At 41.4% G+C, this 27,031-nt stretch overlaps 1 protein-coding gene and 1 pseudogene across 8 annotated transcripts; both read right to left on the bottom strand.

Moving 5' to 3' along the window:
* Positions 1–1,830: 1,830 nt before the first annotated feature.
* Positions 1,831–7,389, bottom strand: LOC146175757 (ipis-1 pseudogene; annotated as a pseudogene). Its single transcript, XR_014701461.1, has 2 exons — positions 7,112–7,389; positions 1,831–6,538 (listed from the first exon to the last, which is right to left on the bottom strand). The product of XR_014701461.1 is annotated as an ipis-1 pseudogene (transcript).
* Positions 7,390–8,559: 1,170 nt separating this feature from the next.
* LOC146175758 (iris-like) lies at positions 8,560–26,505 on the bottom strand. Of its 7 annotated transcripts, none has more exons than XM_084582123.1 (3): positions 26,280–26,496; positions 16,340–16,398; positions 8,560–11,828 (listed from the first exon to the last, which is right to left on the bottom strand). In XM_084582123.1, exon 3 carries the CDS (start codon positions 11,764–11,766, stop codon positions 10,639–10,641), a length of 1,128 nt encoding a protein of 375 aa, XP_084438249.1. In that variant the 5' UTR covers positions 11,767–11,828; positions 16,340–16,398; positions 26,280–26,496; the 3' UTR covers positions 8,560–10,638. The 7 variants fall into 7 exon arrangements, with proteins under 7 accessions (XP_084438249.1, XP_084438250.1, XP_084438252.1 ...); XM_084582124.1 differs by having other exon boundaries at positions 26,390–26,471; XM_084582126.1 differs by lacking the exon at positions 26,280–26,496 and adding an exon at positions 24,534–24,608.
* Positions 26,506–27,031: the final 526 nt, after the last annotated feature.

The raw sequence follows: 27,031 nt of genomic DNA on the forward strand, positions 1-27,031 counted from the left end.
TTTTCGGCTGCCTGAGCCGTACAATTACTAGATGCAGATTCCAGGCACAGAAGTCTTATTTCATGAGAAACTTATTACCTTTTTTTAAACAAAGGCCATCACTTGTTAAATCGAGGTGCTATAATGGGAGGGACTGTAAGCATAGCCCTTGGTAGAACTGCCCCACTTCTGCTGTCACTCGCAGGTGCATTTCTTTTAGCAACCATGACGGCAGGTGGTGTGTCAACGCAGTCGTGTCTAAAGTCCTTGAATGAGGGACGTTAACTATCTGAATCCATCGTGTCGTCAGCTTAGAAGGTCGTAAAAGGAAAATGCGCGGCTAGGTGAGGTTAAGTGGAGCGGAGGAACAGCGCAAATAAGTGCTGTCTAGTGCATTTCGACGCACTGCATGCGGTTTGCTTTGAATCCGTGACTGATGTCATCCTCGCACTTTTTCACTCTTAGAACAAGAAGTCGTGGTATTTTCATTCCCTATACCAACCTTCCACAAAATGCTTACGACAAGCGCTTCGCCACGCTGCAATAAAGCGCTGCAGGAAAGCAACCTTTTCGTAAGCGAATCGGTTTTTTTAGGAGGTTTTAGAATTCGGTGAACTTCAAGTGTGTGAATGCTGCTCGTAAATCATGCGAAGTCATTTTGCACTGGTGTTTTAGAGGATTATGCAATTGCTGATTAAAGCTATTTCAGCATTCAGGCACCTCCGCATCGCAAAGCAATGATTATGGACCCCATTGGTAACGTCGTGTTCTATTCATGACGTTATCAATGGGCTCCATAAGTTGGAAACCTACTGCCTCTATGGCGATAGATTTCCAACTCAGAAATGCTTGCCTTGAGAAAGAAAACCAAAGACTGCACATCGTTGTTTGGTGTTATCGAATAAAGCCAGAAGGGCGTGAAAATGTTAGTGTTCAAGATGAGTATCAGGATCTAACAAATCTCTCGGACAAAAGGTGCACGCCAGCTAAAACTGACTAAAACAGTAGTACGCATGTGCGTTGAGTTGTTGGAAACGTTACCGCATCAGAAAGGATTATTTTCCACCATAAACAGCATATTAATTCAGAGCTTAAAAGAGGAAACCTGTTAGCATAGAGTTTTAGAGCGCAATATCAACGGTAAATATCAGGGATGTGCAAATTTTCCACAAGGTGCCATAATTGTTGGAAATAGCAACATCGAAATGTCAAGACTTATCAAATAAACACTTGAGGGACCAATTTGTTTTGAAAGTGTGCAATATATTTGAGACTGAAAAATAAATGATGTTACCACTTACGAACTGCTTATGAAAAACATGCTACCCTTTCATTTTTTTTTAGGAATATTATTTACTGCATTTGGTATGCATGGCACACAAAAAAAAAGCATATTTGTTACATGAAAGAGTTGATGCTGAATCACCTGAAACAAAGATATCACTCCTAGGGGCCAGCACTCTCTAAAAAAGCTTCAAGAGAACTTTGCAGACCATTATGCACACAGCATACCATAACATAGACCAATGAAGTCTCCATGGGTCATTCTTGTCCTAAAGCAATTCCAGTGTTGATTTTCACAAGCAGAACACATTGATAGGTTTGCCAACATTACCGTCAATACATTTTATCTGGATAAGCTTGTGAGCTTGCTGACTTTGCTGTAAATAATTTAACCTTAATAGATAACATATCCTTCCAGCAATCACTGCTATGCAGGGCCATAACAGTTGCCAGAAGAATGACTTGCTAGCAAAACATCTTTCAATTAAACAATACCTTAGTACTATAAAAAGTGGTGGAGACATATCCGCTAGGTGAAGCTGAAAGTGACCAACACAACACGGCAGATTACATGAAATAATAGCACAAATACTTTATTCATCTGATATATTAAACAATAAAATAACTCATATTGAAGAAAAAGCCACACACACATTATACTGTGCATGTGCGTTGTATACCTAAAACAATGAAAATAGGTTTGTTCAGTACACAAAAATAGAGAGCTAAAGCAGTCTAACAAGCAGGCAGTTATATAAGCTCACAATCTCAAATTATGGCAGTGCGACTACATACACCAGCAGCCATAATAAATTCTGGAGGACACAGTAAAAACACACTAAATGACACTCTGTCTCATCAGCAAAGAACAATAATTTAAAGAATCCACTTTTGCATCATCGAAAGCACAGATTTTACACAAATCATGCCGACACTAAGCCCGAGTTTGGCTTACAAGATGTGTAAAAGAAACTTAACAACTGAACACAGCATGTGCAAAAGACTTCAGCCACACTGTTCTGCAAAGAACCATTGCACTGTCTACCTGAAGCACTTATATTCCAACAAAAAAAAAACTGCACACTAAACGAAGAGAAATGCCAGTTTAAGAATTTACCCTCAGTGAGAGTCAACTCCTTCCCAAAATTACACACTAGCAGTGGTGCAAAAAAAGTGAAGTTTGAGCTGTAAATACCCATTCAAATGCACATTAACTCCCATAATAAGCACCTCTGGCGTTCCCACCATACAAACTCTGCACCGCTCTAGATCCTGTAGTGCCTTAAGGAGTTGCCATTTATATTTACTTATTCATTAGAAAAAACTAGGCAAAGTTTTAACCCTACTAGACCTAAGTAACCAAAGCGAAAGTGGTGGCCCGTGTAGCTCAACCCATCTCTCTTCATCTCTATGCGACAGCCTCTCGGCAAGCTACGTCCAGTCCACTGGATGATCAGATTCGGCCTGTCATCTTCACAACCTTTGAGACGCAGACAGTTCACGAGGCATCTCGCTTTGATCATCCATGACGACTAATGTCGTTAAACTGTTGAGAGCTGTTGCAACCCATTGGCACTGGCTAAAAGGAAGGGAAGGCTACCCAGACAGAGCTAATTCCACAACTCCAGCATAGCTGTGGTTGAGTGAAGTCATGGTGGTCACGTGACTAGGCAGAGGCAAGCACGTGGTTACCATGGTTTCGGTGGCAGCAGCTGAGTGACTTAATAGCTGCCATGCGGTTTCTCTTCGGTTCAAGATCAAACGTGCAAACATGGTGCACACGGAGAAGAAACACCTCTTTTCTGCCGAAAGGGGATTTTTAATGTTATTGCGTTCAAACCCTTGTTCAACAATGGCGTAAAGCAGTAAGAATTGACTGCATACCCAGTGAAAAGTAACGCAGATCCAGCATAACGGCGTTCGAGAAAAGAGAAGGGGCTTTACTGTCTGGACAACCTTTCATAGCTGTGCTGAAGCATTACATCAAGAATCATGTAGTTATACTTTGAACTGAAGCTAGTTCACTTTATCTGCTGGGATCTCCGGGCTGAAAGATCAGCACGATGCAGGCATTTCTAGAAACATTTTCCACTACATCTTCTGCTACATTTTACAAGGTCTGTCTAGTCTGAAATAGTGTAAAAGCATAGCAATTAACATATTTAATGAAATGCAATATGCTGACTCCTTACTTTTACTGCTTAGAAAAACTACACTATCAGATAGGTCCAAATTATTAATTCTTGCTGATTACAAATAGAAATCCTTATCTAATGAGATTGAGGAGAAACTGCATTTTTAAAGGTGCATTTTGTTCAGATTTAGATTAAAGTTGGACAAATTTATACCTAAATTAGATTTAGGTAAAACTTTCTCAGAGAATTCCAGCAGAAAAATCAAACAAGCTGCACAAGATTTTAATTAAATCTTGTCAATAAAAATCCTGCCAATTCAGAGCTCATTGCAACAGCACAAAATCTATGCAACAGAGAAGGAAGGTTCGCAGAAGTAAATGCACCGAAGAGGAACACCTCAAGGGGCTTTAGCAAAGCTAGCTGTGCTCTACGGCTAGAAAGCGACCATGCAAAAGGTAACAATGCTATAATAAATAGCAATTCATTGTCACTGCAGGGCATTTTCTATGTCTGAACGAAACTCCCAGACTGAAGGAATCATCCTAAAATGTGCTGGGAAAATACAGCATGCATGAATATCACAGTACAGCCAACTCCTGTAACATATATATATGGTGATAAAGATCGGACAACTAATTTATGCCCCATTATAAAATTCAACTTCTATGCAAAACCCATTTCCCGCTGAAGGTTCTTTATGTAAGTGACATATGGCATTCCTATATGCCAAATACTAGAGAAAATTTCTACATTTCCTGCAGCATTAATAGCCTATAGCATCCAATCTACATATGCACACACTACATGCAAACTTTAAAGGTGCCCTCATTCAAGGCTTTACTGTATTGCTTGCTGTACTGCTAGCACACAGTATGAGCAGGGTGAAAATAAGGGTGCACGTTACCAGCCCCTGTGTGCAACAGTCAAAAAAGGCAGCTGTTCTCATCTACTCATAATGACAAGCACCATGTGCAATGTTAACTTTCCTAGTGACTTGATTCAAAAGCAAATCACGCACAACAATATATTCTTGCAATTCACATAACACATATTTCAAAACTCCTTCTTCTCAAAATATAGTGTGTAAAACATTATTAACAAGTGGAATACAATTTGTAAAAACGGTATACTAGACAGTGAGCAGAATGTTGCAGTGCACCACAACAATCTCGGAACAGCCTAGAGAGAAAAGAATCCTTATGGTCTGCCTTACATGGAAGCCAGATAGATGCTGCGAAGAAGACTCTTCAGTCATAACAATGACTTTTCTCAAGCCAAACTCTCATGCAATCCTGTCTTAATGAACAGAGAAAATACTGAATATTCAATTACAGTGGACTCACTGAAGAAGTGAACAGCTCGCTAATAAACTACTCCAGCTAGCACACAATAGAGAGAATCCTGGCACGGCAATGATTCTGCCACAAAATGCACTTTATCAGCTTAACATTAGCTCAAATAAATATGAACTGGCACCTGCCCAACATTGACATGGTTCATATAAGAAACTTGCAACAAAGGGTGGGACATCTATTTCTTCTACACAAAGGAGGAAAAATTTAAGGTTAACCAAATGTCCCCTCATAAAACTCCACCATTCCCCTACTGGCCAAAAATAATACATTACCCAGTGAACGCTTTTGGAAATTGCCAAGTGTGGTCGCGAATTGCCAAGTTGCCATGGGCAGTAGCACACTTACACTGCTATAGTATTTCTCTTATCATTTTAAAACACTAAGCATTGTTTAACGACCTGTCTATTCTGCCTCTGTCCATTTCAAAAGATATTACTGCATCTTGCTCCTACCCACAAAGCGAATGAACAAGACAATGACTGGATATGATTACCAAAAAGAAGGCATTTCCATCAATCTGTGCCTAATGGCACAGATTAATACTTTGGTTAGTGGGGTTTAACGTCCCAAAGTGACTCAGGCTATGAAAACTGCTACTACAAATTAATATTTAGCATGCTTAATACATAAAGCCTATTAGATGTCTCGCACCGAGCCAGCAAAAAGGATTACATCTGGATCATGGCTTCGAATAAAGAACATGAAAGGGTGATCAACAACAAAGAGAAAAGGAGAAGCAATCTTAAGGCACTTTTTCTTCCTGATCATCATTCCTGTAGCAGCGGCTGCCTCTGTGCCTTCTTCATTAACTTCCACAAAGGCCTTGTGCAGTGCTGCACTGACAACAAGGTCCTTTTGTCCACTTATCCCAGACAGGTCTGCCTCACGAGCAAACAAGTCCCGGATGCCCATTGCCTGTAGCACAGTCTTCAGATTCATGTCATACTCAATCTTGAAGCGTGGAAGACTGAGGTTGACAACTGTTGATTGAAGGCCTTGCAGGATGTCCGAGAGCTTTGAAGACGTCAATGCCATCTCCAGTTTTTCAAGACCGTCCATTTCAGTAGGCAGAAGTATCACCATGGATGCCTTTCCACCCTTGTATGGTATCTCAACTGCATTGGCATTTAGGTCACTACATTCAGTCAGCCTGAACTTGGATTGCTTGTGCATCATCTGGACCTGCTTAGCCGTTTCCTTGGACACGTGAAACTCCTCCAAGGTTGTCAGAGCCGGGCTGAACTGCTGATTCCAAAGGCCTTTGAAATAAACGGCATTGATCAAAACAAGCCTCGTATCAGCATCCAAACATCCACTGGGTAGCAGGCCCTTGATCTTGGACTTTGTAGCTTCTTCCACCCATGCATTAATTGCAAGCCTGGCTGCTTCAGCTTCACTTGCAAAATTGACGGGCACCACAACACTGTTATAGCAATCATGCAACGTATCAAGGTACTGTTTGAGGATGTCATATCTCTTTTCCGAATAGAGACGATTGGCAACTTCCAGAGTCACATCTGGTGTATAGGATGAAATCTTTGAGAAGAATTCTGAGAACTGCTTATGTATTAGGTCATTCTTTGTGTGCAAAACAGCAGCAATCTCACTGGCAGTACGCTCCCTGGCCCCGGCAAGTGTCATCGACAAAGCAGCTGCAATACTGAATGGAGAGACAACAATGTTTTTATGGCTGTTCTCAGAAAGCAGTACCTTGTAGAGGTCGACTGTGAATTCTGAAAGTGCAGCAGTCAGATCTGAAGACATGGCTATGCTGTCAAAGGAATCCTGGAAGGCACAGGGTCATGGATAAAAAATCAATAGTTTATTAACATGAAGACATACAAAAATGCACGAATAGTAAACAAAGTCCGAAACTGCAAGTAAAATTATTAATCAATTTTTCAGGATGGTATCGCTACCGACTGCCATATTGCTAGCCATATCTGTGTGAACCATCATGACCATTCACATCAATCTAGTTTTCAGGGGTATATCCAATCTATCTGTAGGCCCCCAGTAGAGCATGATAATAATCACATGGAAACAATTAACGCTCGACAGAAAAGCAGTGGGGATAGCGCTCCCAATCGGTAGAAATTATTCCCTATGCAGTACATTTATTTCACAGTACCCACTCCCAAGGCAAGTTCTTGGAACACGTACGGTGTCCCAATTAATTATCTTACATACAGCTCAAACAGACAGATTTCAGTTGATCACAAAGTCCAAAAAGCAAATGTCATATATGCGTGCATGGCCTGTTATTTTTTTTTATCGTTTTCAATAAATGCGAGCACAATCTATAGAAATAGGCAACCAGCTTCCCATCGAAATAAGGCTGATCTCGCGGCCACTTACTTTCGTGCATGCACGACGTCCTTGGAGTGGGCGCGCCAACGCAAGCGTCAACGGGGTGTGCCCCAGACGAAAACACGATCGAGGGCAGAAGCAATGCAGAAGAGCGTGAGAAGCGGTACTAACTAATATGGAATCGACGACGCTAGCGCCTCTCTCAGCATTGCTAAACCACTATGCTTTACAATGTTATTTTGGTTACTCCGAAGTTGCAGGCTGCGCGTCACACACTTGTCAACAGAGCTGCCTCGCGACGGCGGCCAACATTGGTCAGCAGCTGGCGGCTTTGAAAACGCTAGGGAATTTATGGGTGAAAATCATGGATGGTGAAAACACGACTTGCACAAGGAAATGAATCGCCCGTAAATAAACATACTCATCATGGATGGTGAAAACACGACTTGCACAAGGAAATGAATCGCCCGTAAATAAACATACTCATAATCGCGCGAAAAATTACGCAGCCGCTGCAGCCACGGAGAAATAAAAAAAGGAAAAGCTAGTTTTTTTTTTCGCTCTGTTTGTCCCTATGTTTTGGTAAAGTCCCCAGCAGTTATTTCTAGGGAATCTAGTTTTGGTGTCGGCGCGTGCAGCACGTGCGTCTGCATTATGGTTTGGTTTGTGGGTTTTAACGTCCCAAAGCAACTCAGGCTATGAGAGACGCCGTAGTGGAGGACTCCGGCACAATCTGTATTATGTTATGACTATGCACTTTAGTATTATTACCATAGCTTCTGTGTGCCTTCATTTGCTCTCGCTTTTCATCTGCTGCGAGTCTTCTTTGGAGAAACTTCAATGATCTCTCCAAACCCTATTTGCAATCACTCTACACACTACCCTTAACCATATGTCCTTAACTCGTACAACCACTAAGTAGCACTACCCACAATTTCTACTAACTCCCACCCTAACAACTGGGTGGGCCCCATGCTAACAGGGAGCTTGGCATATCTACAAACAGCCTAGAGGAGCTCAGTCTGCAGCAGCTGACCCAATATAGTAGACTCTGTGTATATATTTTGTATACTCAAGTGCCAAAAGTCACTTTATTGTACTGTGGACTAACGAAGTCTGCAAAACTCTCAGCATAAAGCTCCTATTGTTGACTTTGTAATTAATTTACACAAGCTGAACACATTGATATATGCTCAGCATTAAGCAAAAACTAACATCTTAGAAACTGCTATTGAATGCCTAACCAAGGCAAATGATTGAGAAGACTCATGGCCGATAATATATGGGACTAAAGGTTATGGGATTGGCTGCAAAACTATGGCACTGATCTTAACACTTTCTACTACTAATCACTGCTTGCAGAAGGTTAAAGTATTCTCAATTGCTGTTACAAAATGTGCACTTTTATAGAAAACAAAGCCTTCGCAAACGAAGGTATGGTAAAGTAATTCTATGAGGTAAGATTAAAATGACCAACACAACTTGCAAATGAATTGAAAAAAACAGCAGTACAAACAATTTATTTCACCTCGTGTAGAAAAGAAATGACACAAAATAAAAAGCCTTAAAAAAGCATTACAACATATGCAGTCAACACTTTAAACAGTGTAAATAACTTTGTGCACTATTAAAGACTATACTACTCTGTGCAAAAACAATGTGACAAAGTACATGAGAAAGTGCTAGGACAGCCTAACATTGGCTGTTATCACAAGCTTTTAAAAAATGCGAAAGCCTCAGGTTACGGCAGTGCGGCTACATACTCCAACAGTCATATCAAATTCTAAAGAAAATGGTAAAAATAGACATCTAAGCTGGCACCCTGTCTCTAGGCCAATGTCAATCATTGGAAAAAAATCATTTCCCAATTACCAAAAGCATAACTTTTATGCAAGCTGTGCAGACTATCTCTACAACATTGGAACTGCTCTTTGAATCCCGATCACTATTGTCAGCAACAACTGACTCATATCACAGTTGCCAGGCACTGTAAAAGACACCACACTAAAAGAAGAGAACTCCCAGCTTGAGACTAAGGCATCCTCAAAATTCAACCACATGGACAGACCGTTCCATTCCAGAAGACCAGCACACGCGTCGAAAGCAAACAAGTTTGAACTGGAGATATTCTTATGAGTCGAGTTATGAGTTGAGTATGAGTTGCCATTTATATTCCTCAATTCATTAAAAACCATGAACTTCTACAATGGCAAAGATTGCTTAAAATGCAAGTACAGTAAAAGTAACATGGGCGAACAGAGCTGATGTCAAGCAATTAAAACTAAGACTTCAAACAAACTATCCTGCTTTGTGGGTGCACGGCCTTTAAAAACAAAAGACGTGCTTTTTCTGCATCACTGGAACTGTGTTGGATCTCGCCAACATTCTCAGTGAATGAAAAAAAAAAAATCAATAATAGTGTCCAGCTGCTTCACATATTGACATAGAAGGCAGTTAATGCAGAGGGAAAAAAAAAGATGCATATGAAGATTCTTGGCTAACATTTAAAACATGTGCACAGGTCTGGTTATATAAGCTTTGAAGCAAGCATTAAACAAAGCAGTACTCATCAAAAGACAACAGCCTTCATCAGACAACCACCAAATTAAAACACTAAAAACTCCAGCCATTTCTGCAAATGTCGAAGTTTGCCTTAGTATTCAGCAACAAGTTACTTAAGAGTTTGGACAAAAGAATTCCAGGCATGTCAGCTTCAACAACTCTACATAAGCTCATTAAGGATTCCAAGTGATTACTTCCAACTTGCATTTAAAGACCGTTCATTTTAAGTGTTGGGAACTTTGGATTGAAAGCCTTACCAGTTGCACTTTTAAAAAAACATTTTCTACTATACATCTAACAAGTTATGCCTAGTTTCAAACATAGTAATAGCATGGAAGTGTATGTGTGGAATAAATTTTTCATTCCTTATAAAATTAGACTAATGACTAATGCCAAATTAATAATGTATGCTGATTACTAAGGCAAATCCTTATCTAATGAGGTCAAAGACCCAAACTGCATCTATACATGAAACATTTGCAAGGAGTCCCAGCACGAAAACAAAATATAAGTTACACAAGGTTATAATTAAATATATTATTGTGCAAGTTCACCTAATAGTTCAGAGCTAGTTGCAAATACACGAAATTTATGCAACAGACCAAGAGGGCCAAAATACAGGGAAAATACAACACAGGATAGTGAGCTGCAATACAAAAAGGTTTGGGATGACCAAGAAACCTGCAGGGGTTGTGTACAGTGGTTACCTTCTCTTGAATCCACAATACGATCATAAAATGCAATTCACTGTCATTGCAAAGAATTTTCTGCAGACTGCACAGAACAAAATTAAGTAGACAATAAGTTTTGCTTAAGAAACTGCTTTTCTTTCCTTTTCTATTCATTCTCCCTCATGTGAAAGGAAAGTGACGTATCTTGCACCTCCTGATAAAGCAATTGAACAAATTATTTGTCTCACTACATATTTCATCGGCAAAGAAGAGGCTATTCCATCAATCTAGCCTAAAGCTGCACACCCAATATTCAGCATGCTCGATATACACATCAGGCTATTAGATGTCCCGCACAGAGCCAGCAAAAAGAATGACATCTGGATCGTGGCTTCGAATGAAGAACATGAACGGGTGATCAACGACAAAGGGAATAGGAGACTTCATTATCACATGCTTCTTTAAATAGATCCCCATTGCTGTAGCAGCTGCTGCCTCTGTGCCTTCCTCGTTGACTTCCACAAAGGCCTTGTGAAGTGCTGCACTGACCACGAGGTCCTTCTTTCCACTGATGCCAGAGAGGTCTGCCTCACTTGAAAACAAGTCCTGGACACCCATTGCTTGCAGCACATTCTTCAGATTCACGTCATGCTCGATCTTGAAACGTGGGAGACTAAGCTTGACAGCTCTCGATACAAGTCCATTCAGGATGTCTGAGAGCTTTGAAGGCGTCAATGCCGTCTCTAATTTTTCAAGACCATCCATTTCCGTAGGTAGAAGTATCACCATGGATGTTTTGCCACCCTTGTATGGTATCTCAACTGCATTGGCATTTAGGTCACTACATTCAGTCAGCCTGAATTTGGATTGCTTGTGCATCATGTGGACCTGTTTAGCTGTTTGCTTGGACACGTGAAACTCCTCCAAGGTTGTCAGAGCCGGGCTGAACTGCTGATTCCAAAGGCCTTTGAAATAAACTGCATTTATCAAAACAAGCCTGGTATTAGAGTCCAAACATTTACTGGGAAGCAGGTTCTTGATCTTGGACTTTGTAGCTTCCTCCACCCATGCATTGATTGCAAGCCTGGCTGCTTCAGCTTCGCTTGCAAAATTGACGGGCACCACAACACTGTTATAGCAATCATTCAACGTAGCAAGGTAATCCTTGAGAATGTTGTATCTCTTCTCCGCATAGAGACGATTGGCAACTTCAAGAGTCACATCCGGTGCGTAGGATGAAACCTTTGAGAAGAATTCCGAGAACTGCTTATGTATTTGGTCGCTCTTTGTGTGTAGAACAGCAGCAACCTCAGTGGCAGTGCGCTCCCTGGCCCCGGCAAATGTCATCGACAAAGCAGCTGCAATGCTGAATGGAGAGACAACAATGTTTTTATGGCTGTTCTCGGAAAGCAGTACCTTGTAGAGATCAATTGTGAATGCTGAAATAGCAGCAGTCAGATCTGAAGACATGGTTATGCCAGCAGAAGAGGGTAATGCCAGCAGAAGAGGGTAATGCCAGCAGAAGAGGGATCCTGGAAGACACAGGTATGTGTGTAAAGAATCAACACTTCATGAAAGTGTAGAAGCACAAAAACTTCACATCCTGTGAAGGAAGTCCCATTTGCAAGTAAAATTAGTAACCATACTTTTTTGCACGACAGGGCTATCTATCGGTCATCCTATCACTTGCGGACCAAATTGTAGAATGCCTCTAAAATGGTCACTCACATGATTATTATATAGTGGCATCACCTTGCAGGATAAACAAATGGAGCACAGGCCTTCCGTGCAACTATTGTGCACCTCAGTCTGATTGTTATTTGGCAAGGCCTGCTGCAAGGACACACCCAGTAATATACAGTCTGCCATTAATGATAAGTATTGCCTAAAATTACCTATAAGACCCAAGTAAAGCAAGAGACCGGCTGCTTGTGAAAAATGATATATGTATATAGAGGTGGTATGCCTTACACAGGGGCTTCTGCATTTGGGTGCCGAATTTAAAAAAGTAAAAAAGTTCTTGTGAGAGAACTAGTGGCCTAAAGGAATGCACACAGTAGCCCAGAACGGTTTACGCTCTTTCAGGTGTAACATAGTGTCAGTACTCGACTGAATTTCCAGGAATTGAAGAGAAACTACTGTTTACTACCGCACAGTAGCCACCTACAGTGGCCTGCTGTCGGTTGTTTCTCTGACCAGTGCAGCCCAATAATTTTGCTGCTTGTATCGGACCTATTACAAAGAACGGCAAATGGGAACAGCCACTAACTGAACTCAGGAGGTAATTTCTGAAGATACTAGATCAGACTGACCTTATACAAATATACAAAGACTATCTGAGCTACATCTCGGGGTGAAAGTCGAGCCAAAAGGGAAACCAAGAAGAAAACCTAATATGGCTTGTGGGATTGGGAAGTTAAGGTCACAGAGAAATGCCAGGAAGCCTCCAGGGAGCACAGATATTCCAAGTGTAGAAGGGGAACAAGAAGCTGATAAGAAATAAAATGGGATAACTTCACAAAATGTAGAGAGGAGGCACCATATATAATCAATTAGAAAATGATAAAAAAATGGGTTCCAATAAATGCCAAAAAATAGTAAATTAAGAAATTCTGAAAACATATCTGAAGAGTAGCCTGAAGCAGATGTTTGTAGTGATAGCTCTTTGTGTTTGGCCAGAAGAGGACGGGGCAATGAAACATATAGAAATATTGATGACAGAACAATTTAAGAAATAAAGGAATGTCATAGGTGCTTTATCGGAAGAGGATAGACCAGTTTGAGCAATGGTTTCACTTGGACAAAGAGGACAGGTAAGGGTTGAGAAGAGAGTTCCAAGTAGCACACCAACAGGCCCGGATAGCATTCCAGTTATGTTAATAAAATTTGGCCCAAAATCTAAGTGGCCATTAAAAGGATCAGTGAGAAAAAATGCTAGTGGATGGTAAAGCCCCCAGTGGATGCAGTCTAAGTAGGATGAGCACAATATGTAAGAGAAAGGAAGAAAAAGCTTAGAAACAACTACCCAGAACAGCAATGCAACGAAGACAAACATGAAGAGAGAAACACGACACAGGCGCATACTACCAACTGTAATACAAAACAGAACCCAAACTTCCTTTATCACACCCAAGTGCATCACACTTGCGCACCTCTCCCAACAATAAATGATAGCAAGCCTCACATCCAAGGTAGCGTGCAAGCAACAAATACAAGAACAAGTCCGCCACTCACATCGTCCCAATAAAACAGTCACAACTTCTGCCACTTAAAAACAAACAAAAAAAAACCGCCACACATCTGCGTCTGCCACGAATCACGTTCACACACAATACACTTAAAAGGAGAGTCTGGCTTATGAGTCTTAACGGTAAAAAATACATCAAGACATCCCTTCTTGCGTTCGCTGATCACATTGGCCAATCTGGCCAGCTTCAGTTCATTACATAACGGAATGCCTTTTGCTCTACTAGCTTGCTTCTTCCAAGTCCTTATGCAGAAATGAAATTTAATTTCTTGAAAGCTACTGATGAGTTGTTGCGAGGGATGTGTGGTACATGAGAGGTGTTTATTTGGATGGGCTTGATGGTATCCTGAGGACTTCTGAGAAGCTGGACCTGGTACCAAAGGAACGTGCTCTACAAGTCTTGATTTTTTTTTTCTCGAGTGGAAGAACCTTAGTCTCCTTCAAAAGGACAAAGAAGGGGGCTTCGCAGTGGTTCTGGTTGGCCTATACGAAGAGAAGGTGACCCAGGCAATTAAGAAGAATTTTGTGTTTGCAAAGAAGGAAGCTATGTAGATCAAAAGGCATCGCATAATGTAATGAACTGCAGCTGACCAGATAGGCCCAGGTGATCAGCAAAGGCAATTAAGAAGAATTTTTGTGTTTGTGATGGAGAAAGCTAGTAGAGTAAAAGACATCGCATTATGTAATGAACTGCATCTGACCAGATTGGCCAAGGTGATCAGCGAATGCAAGAAGGGATGTCTTGATGTGTTTTTTACCGTTAAGACTCAAAAACTGGACTCTTCTTTAAGTATATTGTGAGCGAACGTGATGCATGGCAGCTGCGCATGTGTGGTGGTTTTTTGTTTCTAAGTGGCAGAAGTTATAACTGTTTTATTTGGACGATGAGTAGTGGACATGGCCTTTATTCGTTGCTTGGACGCTACCTCGAATGTGAGGGAATTGCTATCATTTATTGTTGGCCAGACATACGTGCTTGGGGAAGAAGAGGTGTGAGAGTGTGATGCACGTGGGTGTAGAGGAAGAAGTTGTGCTTGGGTGTGAAAAGGGAAGTTCTGGTTCTGTTTTGTATTACAGTTGGTAGTGTCCGCCTGTGTCGTGCTTCTCTCTTCGTTTTGCCGCTGTTCTGGGTATCATGTACCAACTTGCCCCCCCCCCCCCCCCCCCCCCCCAAGCTATTATTCTGATAAACAACTACCGTCCCATAACAATGACAATAGTGGTCTAAAGGCTGGAGGAAGCAAAAAAGGTTAGAGGACAATTTGTTCTCATTGGCGCAGTATATTGAAATAGTAGAAAAGGAACACAAGCCCTTATGGCTGGTTTTTCTGGATATCAAGGGAGCCTATGAGAGATTTTAAAGAAAGAGAAGGCTCTGGGCACATTAGGTGTGGAAGATGGAGTAACTAATTTATAAAACTTATCTGCAAAGGTAACAATTGGTGTCTATACAATGTGAAAAAAAGGTACCAAACCCTGTAGACATGCAACACAGATTTAAGCAAGGCCAGGTGTCTTCTGTTGCCTTTGTTGTTCATATTGTACCTACAAAGATTTGAGACCAGACTAGTGAGAAGCAGATATGGCTTCAACCTTTCTTTTTTGAACCAGAAAAAACAGATTTAAGAGTCATTACCTGGACTAATGCATGTGGATATGCTAATGGCAGACAACATGAAAGATTTGCAGGGGTTGATGGATAACTGCAGTACTGATGAAGACAGGTTAGGTCTAAAGTTTAGAAATGAAAAATTGGCAGATATAGTTTTTAATGATAACAGTTTGTGGCAAGCATAGGATACAGGAGGCCACAAGTAGGTAGCCAGTGGACAAGTGCAAGTATCTAGTGGTGTGGATATAAATAATGGAGCATGCAAAACATATGTAAAGGGTAGCAGGAATGCAGTGATCATAAAAAATGGGACGCTATGAAATTACACTAGGTATAAAGTGGTACGAGGGTTCTGGACGGGATTCTCTGACTTTTGCTAATGCAATCCTATATATATCAAAGGTTTGAGCATGATTAGAGATTAAGCAGCATGGAGTAGGCAGGGTATAGCTTTGGGAGCACATGAAGATGCACAAAACCATCAGATACAAGGTGACTAATTGGAATGGTCATCATTAGGGAAGCCAGGGAAGACATAATTTAAGGAACGTAAAAAAAAAAAAAAAAAAAAAAACGTTGTGGGCTAGGAAAGCTTTGCAGTTACTCATACACTAGGAATATAGACACAGAATAAGAAAGCAAACTAGGAAATTGTTAACCGCAGTGGGGAGACAACAGGACTTATCACTTAAGTAGGTTAACAAAAGAGGGATATCAGCAGAAAACAAATGCAGACCAAATCATCCCTGGAAATATACAGAACGTTCAGGCAGGAAATGGCCAATTGGAACGATAATTCTAATGGAAGCTCAATTTTGTCATTCGAAACCGGGAACTAATGCATACGATGCAAATGCCAGGAGCAGATATGTTACACAGCACACGTGGAGAGGTGGAGGAAAAAACAACACTATGCATAAAAATGTATGCATGTCTCGAACAGGCCAGTAATTTGCGCACAAGATTTTTTCCTTTTATTTAATGTACAGCACCATGGAGGCTCTTATATAGTGAACTCGATTGCGGCATACATTTTGTAGTGACGCTGTGACGCGCGCCAATATTTACGAGCATCGGTGTACGCACCAAAAGACCCAAACATTCTATCACTGCCTGCCTGTTTTCTTTCTTAAAAAAAAAAATAATAATAATTTAATGCGCACATTCATACCGATCGCACTTACTTGCTTTGTAAAACGCTTGCTGTCCATGGAGTGGGCGTCAGCGTCGACGAAGGTCTGCCCTAGACGAAAACACGAGTGGAGAGAGAAGAGCGCGATTAGCGCTGGCGCCGAGAAACTAGCGTTATAAATTGGGTAACGTTGAGAAACACGGCGCCAGCTCTGAGCGAGGTCATGACCGCGCGCTAGCGCCTCTGTCAGCACAGAGTTACTAAAGTTACTAGTTTTTGCAGCTATAGATTACGTCACACTTCTTGGAATATCTGTGAAGTTTGTTAAGGCCGCGCGGCCACGCGTCTTGACAGCTTGACTCTAGCTTGACATGCAAGCGGTTGACAGTTTTAGAAAACCTAGGGATACTAGGGAATTTACGGCGTAAACAACGGCAACAACGCTCATATTCGCGCAAAAAACTATCATCAGCACAGCAACCTCCGTGTCAGCAGCCAAAGAGGTGGCCCAGGCTGGCCGAGGCATATATAGTCTGCATCCGCAGCGCTTGGAGGTTACAGCCGTGTCGTAAAAATGCAAATAAACGTCAAAGAAAATCAGCACTGAGCGCGAAAGAGCCGTGCGCATGTCTTTTCCCCGTGTGTGCACCAACATGCAATGCGAGCAAGCCGGTACGTTAATTGGTTAATGAAACGTTAAAAAAGAAACAGATATCCTGCACACTTGTTTCAGGCATGAAAGGACATATTCGCAACACGTACTTCTTCTGTGCATGTACACGCTCTTCAACATGATTTCTGCACTCAAAAGCCTTATCAATTTAGGCTGTTGAGCCGACAGAGTGTGCATTCACCTTAGCAAATATAAGGCGCGAGTGCAATAAATTGCTGCGACCATTATGCAGACCAATGCAGACGACTTTGGCATGCATCATTGATTCTAAGATTCCTCATAGGGTGAGGTATATTAGTCTTTACATAATTGTGTAGTTAATCGTTTTGCCTAAAGTTGGTTTCAGCATCCAAGTAAGTATGTTTGTTAGCACAGTCAGCAGACTGCATGCCAAAAAAAAAGGTGTGCGCTCATTGGAGTGTTGCCTTGGCTAGTACTCAGCTTCCCAGGTTGCATATGGCTCGGGAAAGTAACCTAGCTGTTCCTTCACGGAGGATGGTGTGCCTTCAAATCCCACTGTGGGCTTTGAATGGGCACTCCAAGAAGAGAGGCAGCCATGGGCCTTACCGTGCACAATTAAGGCTGATTCTAGTTGTCTGGCAGGGGAACAAAATGTGCACTGACCCGTCAATGCAGCTCCAGGATGCTCTACCAGAGCATAAGCTGGGGTGCATTCATTTTGCGAGCATATCCGTTACAGGTGTGATTACACTAAGTGCACTCATGACGAGACAAGGTAAACTTGTACAGGTTTACAACAGCACATCTTTTCAGGACGCAGTAGCTATCTCCTAGGGGATCGCCACATTGACCATCAGAAAGGCAAAGCTAATGGCACACTTGTGCAGGCTTCATTAAAGCATCTTACACAATTTAAGTGTATGTGTTGTTCGATAATAAATGTTCACAAAGGTTGCCCACTAGGTAGTACCAATACACACAAAGTTCACCAATCATGGTTTCTGAAGATCAGCAGTTTGCGGCAAGCTGGCTTATCACATACAAGTAGGCTACGTGTAGGCTGTTTGTGTGACATTCCTTCTATCACCAGATCATGTCACTCAATTGTTCCCTGCCATTTGTTCGTAGATCTGCAACAAGTTAAGAATTTCCAGAATGAAGTACCTTTTTGAAAAGTTTTTAGCTTTGGGGTGTCCACACAGCTCAATCATAAACGTATCAAAACAAGATGTTACATGTAATAAGTTTTTCGTAATTGTCTTCAAAATTAATTGTATCAAATAGCAATGTTGTCTTAATGAGCCAAGTCCGATATTTTCTACATTTCTATGATTGAAAGATTACTGCATGTAGGATGCCAAGCACTTCATAACGACCTTATTTTGCTTAGTGCACATGCATATGCAAATTATTACGTTACGTAAGCACTACTTCTGCCTGTCTTTTTGTCAGCATGCAATATGTACACTCATTATAAGGAATGATTACAAAATGATTTTTACAGTCAGGACTATGCAACACAAACCATGCATCGTTTTCATTCTTGCCATATAATGAAAGCGTTACTCTCATTCTGATAAACATATGCCAAAATTGGTACAAATATTACATATCAATTGAATTTAATGGGTGAAAGCATGTTCTACAGATTTCTCATCACCACAGATAATTACTAAGTACCTATAGTCAAGGCTAACATGAAGTGAAAGCTAACCAGAGCTGTAAATTACTGCTTTCTTCACGGAAACCTTCCAGCCATCGGCCAAATGCTTTTCTAGGATTTGCGACAATGCTGCAAGTAACCTCAATGTCATCTAGCCATGAGCAGTGTGACATTCAAATAATTAAATGCAAACACCATGCTTCTAACTGGTGGTTTCCCAAATTCCACACACCTCTATTTCATCTCTTACTTTTGCAGTCAGAGCATCCAAGCTGAATGAGCCATCTGCAAGGCAATATTAACTTTACCTTAGGTTTCTTTTTTAATCTTGAGACACCAATTAAATAAGTATATATTAGCCCCATAGTCTTCTTGACTGCTATGCATGACCATGATTTGGATACAGCTGCCTAGCAGGCATGCTGGCACAAAAATAGGCAGATGATATTGGTTGGGAGTGTCCGTTTTTTAGGGGCATTCGCCACTTTGTTCTTCGATTGTCTTCAACTATTATGTATAGTGATGGCTCTTTCTGTTTGCGCAACTTTAAATCTGAGATGAGAGAGAAATAAAAAAAAGAGAAAAGGTTGCAAAATTAGCCAGGTATAATGTTTATCTGATTATATTTTGACAATAAAAAAAGTACTATAAAAAGTTGAGTATATCATCATTATGAGTCAATTCCTGCTTCAAGGCAATGCAAGGAGCCACAAGTGAAGAGTACACTGGCTTCCACAGCCGAAGGAAACCCCAGAGACATTTCCATGAAGGGCTGCAACATTTGCTGGTTTTCGAGAACTGCACTTTGCGACGTACGAGAAAAACAATATTATGCAATGTTTCTACTGCATTAACAAAGTTCTATTCATTATTCACAGTTACACAAGCACAATAAGGACCCTTCAATAGTCTACTCAAAATGCAGTGTGGCATGTTCTCACTTACGGTTGTCAAAACTAGTGGAAGGGACTTGGGAAGCTCAAGATAAGTTGCTAGTCTCAGTGGCACTCATATTTTTATTTAGCACACAATCTAAAAAAAAAAATATTAGAGTGTAGCATGAGATAATTAAATTAGCAGTTTATAAAACGCTCCAAAAGCAAAAATTGAGGCACATCAACCTTTTTCCATTCTCAAAGAGAATTGCTTCTTATCAGAGTGAATCGTTGTAATATATATATATATATATGTTTATAGAAGAGACGAACGCCTGGAACATTCATAACTTATTTAAAATGAGAACAATTTCTTCCTTTCATGAAGCACTTGCTATGCGTCACTCTGCACCATAACGTTGACAAATTTGTAACATTGCTATATGTTGTGAAATTCTTAAATAGAAAATAAGAACATCATCTTCCGAGCTCATTGTATGCATACAAAGCAACAAATATAGCAAAAGTTTGTTGTGCAATAGTTTCTTCAACCTCTACTGGTTTCCCAATTCAGATCACATAACACACGCTGATTAATAAGAACATCACCAGCTTTATTGATTATGTTGTCATCAGTCAGAGCTTTTAAAAAATGCCAAAAGCAAGGCAGTAACGGGCTCTGAAACCAACAACAGCAGTGTAGTCATATTTAACAAATACTATGTGCGGCATTGAAATACTAATGCCACACAAGTAGACTGCACATGACTACGCCCAAAAGAAATGACCTACCTATTGAGAGGGCAGTTGGGCAATGAACCAAGCATTGTTGTTTGCAGTCAACAGTGAGCACATGCTGGTTGTACACACAAAATTACATGCACCAAATACCACTACAGAGAAAAGAACACTAAAACATACCAAGTAAGTACAAAAAGCTCATGCCAATAATCTCAGGCAGTTGCCACTTGCGACATCAAAGGATCACCGAAAAACATGACATACAAACTCTGAATCCACATAAAAAGTTGTGAAAAGCACTTTTGCAAGGCTGTGATAGAGAAGCCCTTTTTGCAAATAACACTAGTTCACCACATAGCAGCAATAAGTGGCCTAGGAACAGGGATACACCATATGCATTGGACATTGCGACAGGTAACCACGGTAATATATGACATGGTATGTGGAGTTTAACGTCCTGAAGGGACTCGAATTTTTAGGGGTGCCGTAGTGAGGGGCTAGAGATATTTTAGACCATCTTGGGATTGTTAACTTGCATTGACATTGTACAACACATGGGCACCTTTCGCATTTTGCCTCCATCAAAATGCAGTCACAATGACCACATTCGAACCTGTGTACTGTGGCTCAGTACTAAAACCTTCACTAAGCCACTACAACAAGTTAATCACTTGTCATAGCGGCTTTAGTGGTTAAGCTCTGAATCACTGTGAATCACACTGCGAAAAACCACGGCCAAACTAGAGTGGCGGTACATGCTTTTGTACAGCCAGCGCTCTGCGCAGATTCTGGGTGCCGAAATAAAAAAAAGGAAGCGGAATGTTCATGTAATTCATCATGTTCAAAGTCAACAGCATATTAATGATTAAAAAAAAAAGCTGGCTGCAAATAATTACAAAGAGGAGAAATCATCCTCCTGTTTCACAAAACTAGGCTGAGTGTATAATATCTATTACGTCCTTAAACAAAGACATTGTACTTTTCTTTCGTATGCTTATCTCTTGCAGCACATAAACTAGACATGAAAGTTAGCGCATATCATATTGAACAAGTTCTTAAACCAAGTGTGCAATCATTGGGGAATGCAGACTCAACGGGTGCAAGTTTTGGCTTCCCCTCTTGCCGCATCGTACGTGCAGACTTTTTCTAAGGGTTTAGTACATCGACAGCCCATAATATAGTCACAGACAAGCAAAGCGAGGTGCTAGAAGGACAGAGGGCTGGTTTTGAAGAAGTGGAAGCTGGTTCGGCTAGACAAAATCAGGAGCTGACTTTTCATGCTTGGTGCGAACCGGCCTTCAATAAAGTTTTGTGCCCATGTCAATATTGATGATGAATGCCGCAACAAGTAACACATGCAAGTTCATTCTTCTGGCATAGCTAAAGATTGGCACGTAAATGTTTTTGATATTATACACTACAATGAGCTGCCAGTGATTTAACTGAACAGACAAACCGTAGTGATGCAGTGGTTACTGACTACTGTGCCCAAGGATGTGGAATCGAATCCCGGCTGTGGCAGCCTCTTTTGGATAGAGGCAAAAAAGCAAAGCGTCCGTGTGCTGTGTGTTGTCAGAGCATGTTAATGAACTCTAGGTAGTTGAAATTTCCTGAGCCCTCTATTACGACGTCTCTCATAGCCTGAGTCGCTTTGGGAGTTTTTATATAACCTCCTTGATTAACCTGAACAAGAATTCCCTTTGCCATGAAAATATATTCAGTTCACGGAGTCAGTGCCCGCCTCAATTAAAGATTTCATTTTATATATCTGCAACAAAGTTGTTCACACCACGGTCAGGCAGCAGTATCCGTTTCTGTCATATTTTTGTAAACACTGTAAACACAGACAGTGCACTGAGCGTAAGGTTAATGTGAGCCCTGTTAGGTTGCACAAAGGCTGCTTTCTCTGCAGACACTTCACTTCCTGTATGGTATGAGAAGAAATAGCATACTGTATCGGGAAAAATGTAAGGACAAAGCTGCAGAAAAGAACCTATACACACGAGTACTCTTGATCTTGCACATCCATTCACTATTGAAAACAAAGCAAGTGAGCTGTCAGCTGATTTCACTGTGTTCATTGTTCAATGCGGTGCATCGCATTCTGCCAATCCGTTTCAGTTAGTGATCGAGCAACAGGGAGTACCAGTTTCGCCCAGAGCTCAATACTACCAGTTGCGAAACTTTTCATAGAGCCCATGCAAAAAAAAAAAAAAAAAAAGTGTGTACACCTATTTAGGTGTACACACCTATTTAGGTGTACACGAATAGTGGCAGTGCCCGAGGCCATTAAAGGAAACTGCATCTAAGTTGCAAACTTTCAGACATAACAGCCGTAAAAGCAATTAAGGTGAACAAGAAAAAAGAAAAGGAGTTTTTTCCAGAAGGCGATGATGGCAATAGCAGAAAGCTTCTATTGACTGCTTTAGATGGCGCAACAATTCATAGCCATCTGAAAAATGCATACCAAAACCAGTCACTTTTTGAAGTGAAGTTTCCCAACTGGTATAATTTATAATCTCTGGTTTCGCCTGCGTGCACTATCTTGAACCATGCCATAGCGGTGGCATCGTATCACCTATCAGCGCATTTCTATTTGCTTTCACACATGTCCCTCATTCTCGGGAAGTTCCCCATGCCCGTTGAAAAGTCAAGGTGCTTGTTAATGCATTTTAGATTCCGATAACCCGCGTATGAAATATCTACTCATGTTGGACCTTGTTGCACTTCCAATGGAACATTCACAATAACCTGACTTCCTGTTCTGTGGCTTGTACAATTCACCTCGGAGCAGCTAACAGTGTATGTTACCGTTCTTGCAAACGGGATCACAACTCAGTAATGCATTACAGCATACGTAGACCTGCAACTACAGGCTTGACCAGCCTGCATATTTTAAAGCCAGTCTATAGTGCACTAAAAACACGATCCCAGAGCAAAATAATCAACACAGTTTGCATGCAGAGGATGGCCTTAGCAGTAGCAGCAGACAGGAAATACCCCAAGTGCGCATGGCGTGCAAAGCGTACGAGCCGCCGCAGCTAAGTCCGCCCGTGGAAAAGTATGGTAGATGTAAATGCAACGTCCCCCTTCAATCCTATCTCTCCAAATGCACTTCCAAGCACATTCATACCTCAGGCTCACTACTCACTGGAGTCCGGGTCAGTCTAAGACTACAGGAAATTAATTAAACGCATGTACTAATAACAGTGGCACAATCCTAGATCTTGTGGCCTGATGAATATTAACCTCAACCACACCACCAAAACCTCTTCAAAATGATACCGAGAACCAAAAAAGGTTGACCTGTATCAACAGGGTACCACATTTAAATAAAAAGAGATCACTCATAGAATATGGAGCTGTAATAAGACCAAAAAATGAAATATAGATGAAGCCACCACCGAACGATTTTGCAAAATATATGCGTTGGCACAAATTTTAGGATGGAGATTCCAGAGGCTAGGCTATATTGCCACACACTTTGAAATGAGAGCAATCTATCAGTTTCAGTAAGGACGTGACAAGTTTGGATTGACGGGCAGGAAGAGAATTGTGGATTTTTTTCTTTAGAATCGCAAAGGTTCTCCCCACAGTGGGCGGCAGTGGCCTTGCCGCCTACCTCTCAGGCTGACCCCCAGCCCAGCTTTCCAAACCACCCGCCCACCACCACCCACCTCTTGGCCTTCAAGTTTGCTATGCTCGGGGACAACTTACTGCAAATGTGACGCCACCAGACCTGCTGTTTCAGACGCTGCAGTACACGTTACTGGTCTTTTAATATAATGCCGTGCCATTCTAATGCCTACTCACATTTTCCTCTCTTGCATCCACATGCTTCCCCTGCTCTTCCGAGCAGATGCATCGTTGCAGCATATATTATATTGTTTATACTACTGCTACTCCTCCCCAAGGTCCTCAAATGTCCACCTCTCAAAATTTCCTCGAGAGAACCATGAGAATCACATATAAAGCTTTAGTAGTATCCGTGCATCTCCACCTACATCTGTCACATCATTTTTATAACTGAATTTCTTTCATGTTACTTAGGTTACATTCAAACAATGGCTTTGACCTTAATGGTCACTTGGCATTGCTCAAAAGTACCTTTTCATTTTCCCGGCACTAGTTTTGCAGCATAAGTTCTACTGAGATTATTTGTTCTATTAAGGCCTCTTTAAAATCATATCTGAATCTTTTAAAAGATCAAACTTTTTGTAGCTACTAAATATCACGCACTGAACCAGCAAAAAGTATGACATCTGGGTCATGACTTCGTATGAAAAACATGAACGGGTGGTCCACGGCAAAGGGAATACCAATGATGGCACACCTTGCCGTTATCACCATTCCTGTTGCAGCTGCTGCCTCAGTCCCTTCCTCATTAACTTCCACAAAGGCTTTGTGGAATGCAGCTGATACAACAAGATCCTTCTTTCCATCTATTCCCGAAAGGTCTGCCTTTTCTGTAAACAAGTCATTTACCCCCATTGCACGGACTGTTTTCTTCAGGTCCACGCTTAACTCAATCTTGAACCTTGGCAGGCTGAGGTCGACAATCGTTGCATCCAGCCCTTTAAGGACATCCACGAGCTTAGATGGCGTTAGTGCAGCCTCCAGTTTTGGGAGGCCATCGACTTCATAAGGAAGCAGTATCACCATGGACGTTTTACCACCTTTGTATGGGATTTCGATTGCATTTGCATTCAAGTCACTGCATTCTGTGTTGATCTTGAAGTGGGATTGTTTGTACATCATCTGAACGTCCTTGGTAGTATCTTTAGAGACATAAAACTTCTGTAAGCTTGTTGCACGAGGATTAAACTGCTCTTTCCACAGGCCTTTGAAGTAAATAGCATTGATCAAAACAATCACAGTTTGAGAATCTACAGATCCACTAGGAAGAAGATCTTTGATCTTGGACTTGGTGGCTTCTGCAACCCATGTATTGATTGCAAGCCTCGCGGCATCTGCCTCAGTGCTGAAACTGACGGGCACCACAGTGCTGTTGTAAAACTTCGTCAGTGTAGCAAGATATTCGTCCAGTATTTTGAATGTGTTTTCTGCATACATACGGTTGGCGATTTCGAGCGTTACGCTGGGTGCATAAGTTGAAACGTTATTAAGGAATTCTGAGAACTGTGCATGAATCAAGTTGTCTTTTGTGTGCATAACAGTGGTGATTTCGTCTGCTGTTTGCTGCCTGGCCCCAGCAAGAGTCATAGAGAGTGCAGCTGCAATGCTGAACGGTGAGAAGACTATGTTTCTGGCACCATCCTCCTCTAAAAGGAGCTGCTTGTAGAGGTCTACTGTGAAGGCGAACATCGCTGAAGCCAGATCTCCAGACATTGCTGATGCTGCCATGTTAGGGTGCCCTAAAGGAGAATGCACACATCAGGACTAGTAAATGAAGAGCAGAATACAGCAAAGCAGCACATGATCAGCCGCGGTTCGCATATTGAGTTTAGAATTATTGTATCGCAATAAACGGCACTATAGGACGCTAATTTGTGAAAACGTGACAATTTCTTTCAACAACATATTACACAGGCACTACAATTAAGTGCTTTCTAGAGCGTGCAAAAGATTTGAAATATGGCTCAAATGAATTCTATCTTTAACCAATTCAGAAGTCAATTGCTTTAATTCTTTCTACATTTCCCCAAAGGGCAAATCAAGTAAACACTTCAATTTTAAACGCCGTGTGTGGCACGTTCCGTACATACTACAAACCGCGTTTATTTCCCAAGCTGTTCGTTACGCTTGACGACAGGCAGATACACATACACACAGCACTTCCGCTCAGATATGTCGTGTGGGGTACAGTTAACGATAGTGGCTATAGTTATATTGGTCGACCGTGCGCGTGAATATTTAGAGCATATCCGCACGCGCACTTATGCCACTGTACTGGTGTTATTCGAGTAGGGCTAAAAATAAATGTGCAGATGTCCGCAGTAGAAATTTTCCGGTCTCGAGCGCTCGAAAAAGGAGAGAAATATGTGTCACGAATGAAAGCAAAACTGACCGGGAAGAGACCGGGAAAGATTGTTCGATCAAAGCACGAACCGGCACTCACCTGATAGTCTAGTATTCAGTGCAGTACGTTTTACACGCGACCGAAGAACTCAAACTTGTAGGCTGACGCGTTCACATATGCATGCAGCTGAACGAAACGAATATGCTTACAAAAGCGAATGGGCGTGAACGTCTTGGTCGGCCGAAGTGTGTAGCGTGGAGAGACTAAAGAAAGCATAAAGACATGCTAGCTTGCTAGGGATACAGTGGCTGTACTAGGGAACTCGCTACCGCACTACGGCACTACGGCACGTCTATCTCGAGTAGCGACAAGTTTCGATTTTGGTTTCAGCGATCCAACTGGCCGAAGAGCCGCTGAGGGACAACGTGCGCTGGCCGGGTATCCCCATCAGCATTCGAGCTTCACTCTAATGCACTAAACACTCCTCAGGCCTAGAGTCAAGTGGGGGAGGAGCTGCGCACCATTTCTGTTGGAAATAAATGTTTATGCCTCCTCGTCGCACTCTAATGAATGCTTTATGAACGTCGTGTTTTTTAAAACCAAACATTAACTTATTACACCAGTCTCTTTACTGCATAAATAACGCATATACATATATATATATATTTATTTCTGTCCAAAGCGCATTTGTTGCACTGCAGTACGTGTTTCATTCGAAATTTGCAATATCAACCTTATTCATTTATTCCGGCACAAAAAAGCCAACTAGTTTTTCTTTTTTCATAGAATTTTGCACCTTTAACTCTGTTTTGGAGACTGAATTGCGAGGGTGAGTTATTTCGACATAATTA

Source organism: Amblyomma maculatum, chromosome 10, assembly GCF_055883805.1.
Source record: "Amblyomma maculatum isolate TAMU_Amacu chromosome 10, ASM5588380v1, whole genome shotgun sequence".
Taxonomy (NCBI): Eukaryota; Metazoa; Arthropoda; class Arachnida; order Ixodida; family Ixodidae; genus Amblyomma; species Amblyomma maculatum.

Coding starts and splice junctions, on each gene's coding strand:
- LOC146175758 (XM_084582121.1), bottom strand. CDS start 26,456: ATGCTTTCTTTAGTCTCTCCACGCTACACACTTCGGCCGACCAAGACG. Junction 25,576..26,389: donor GTTCACGCCCATTCGCTTTT/GTAAGCATATTC, acceptor ATTCTCCTTTAG/GGCACCCTAACATGGCAGCA.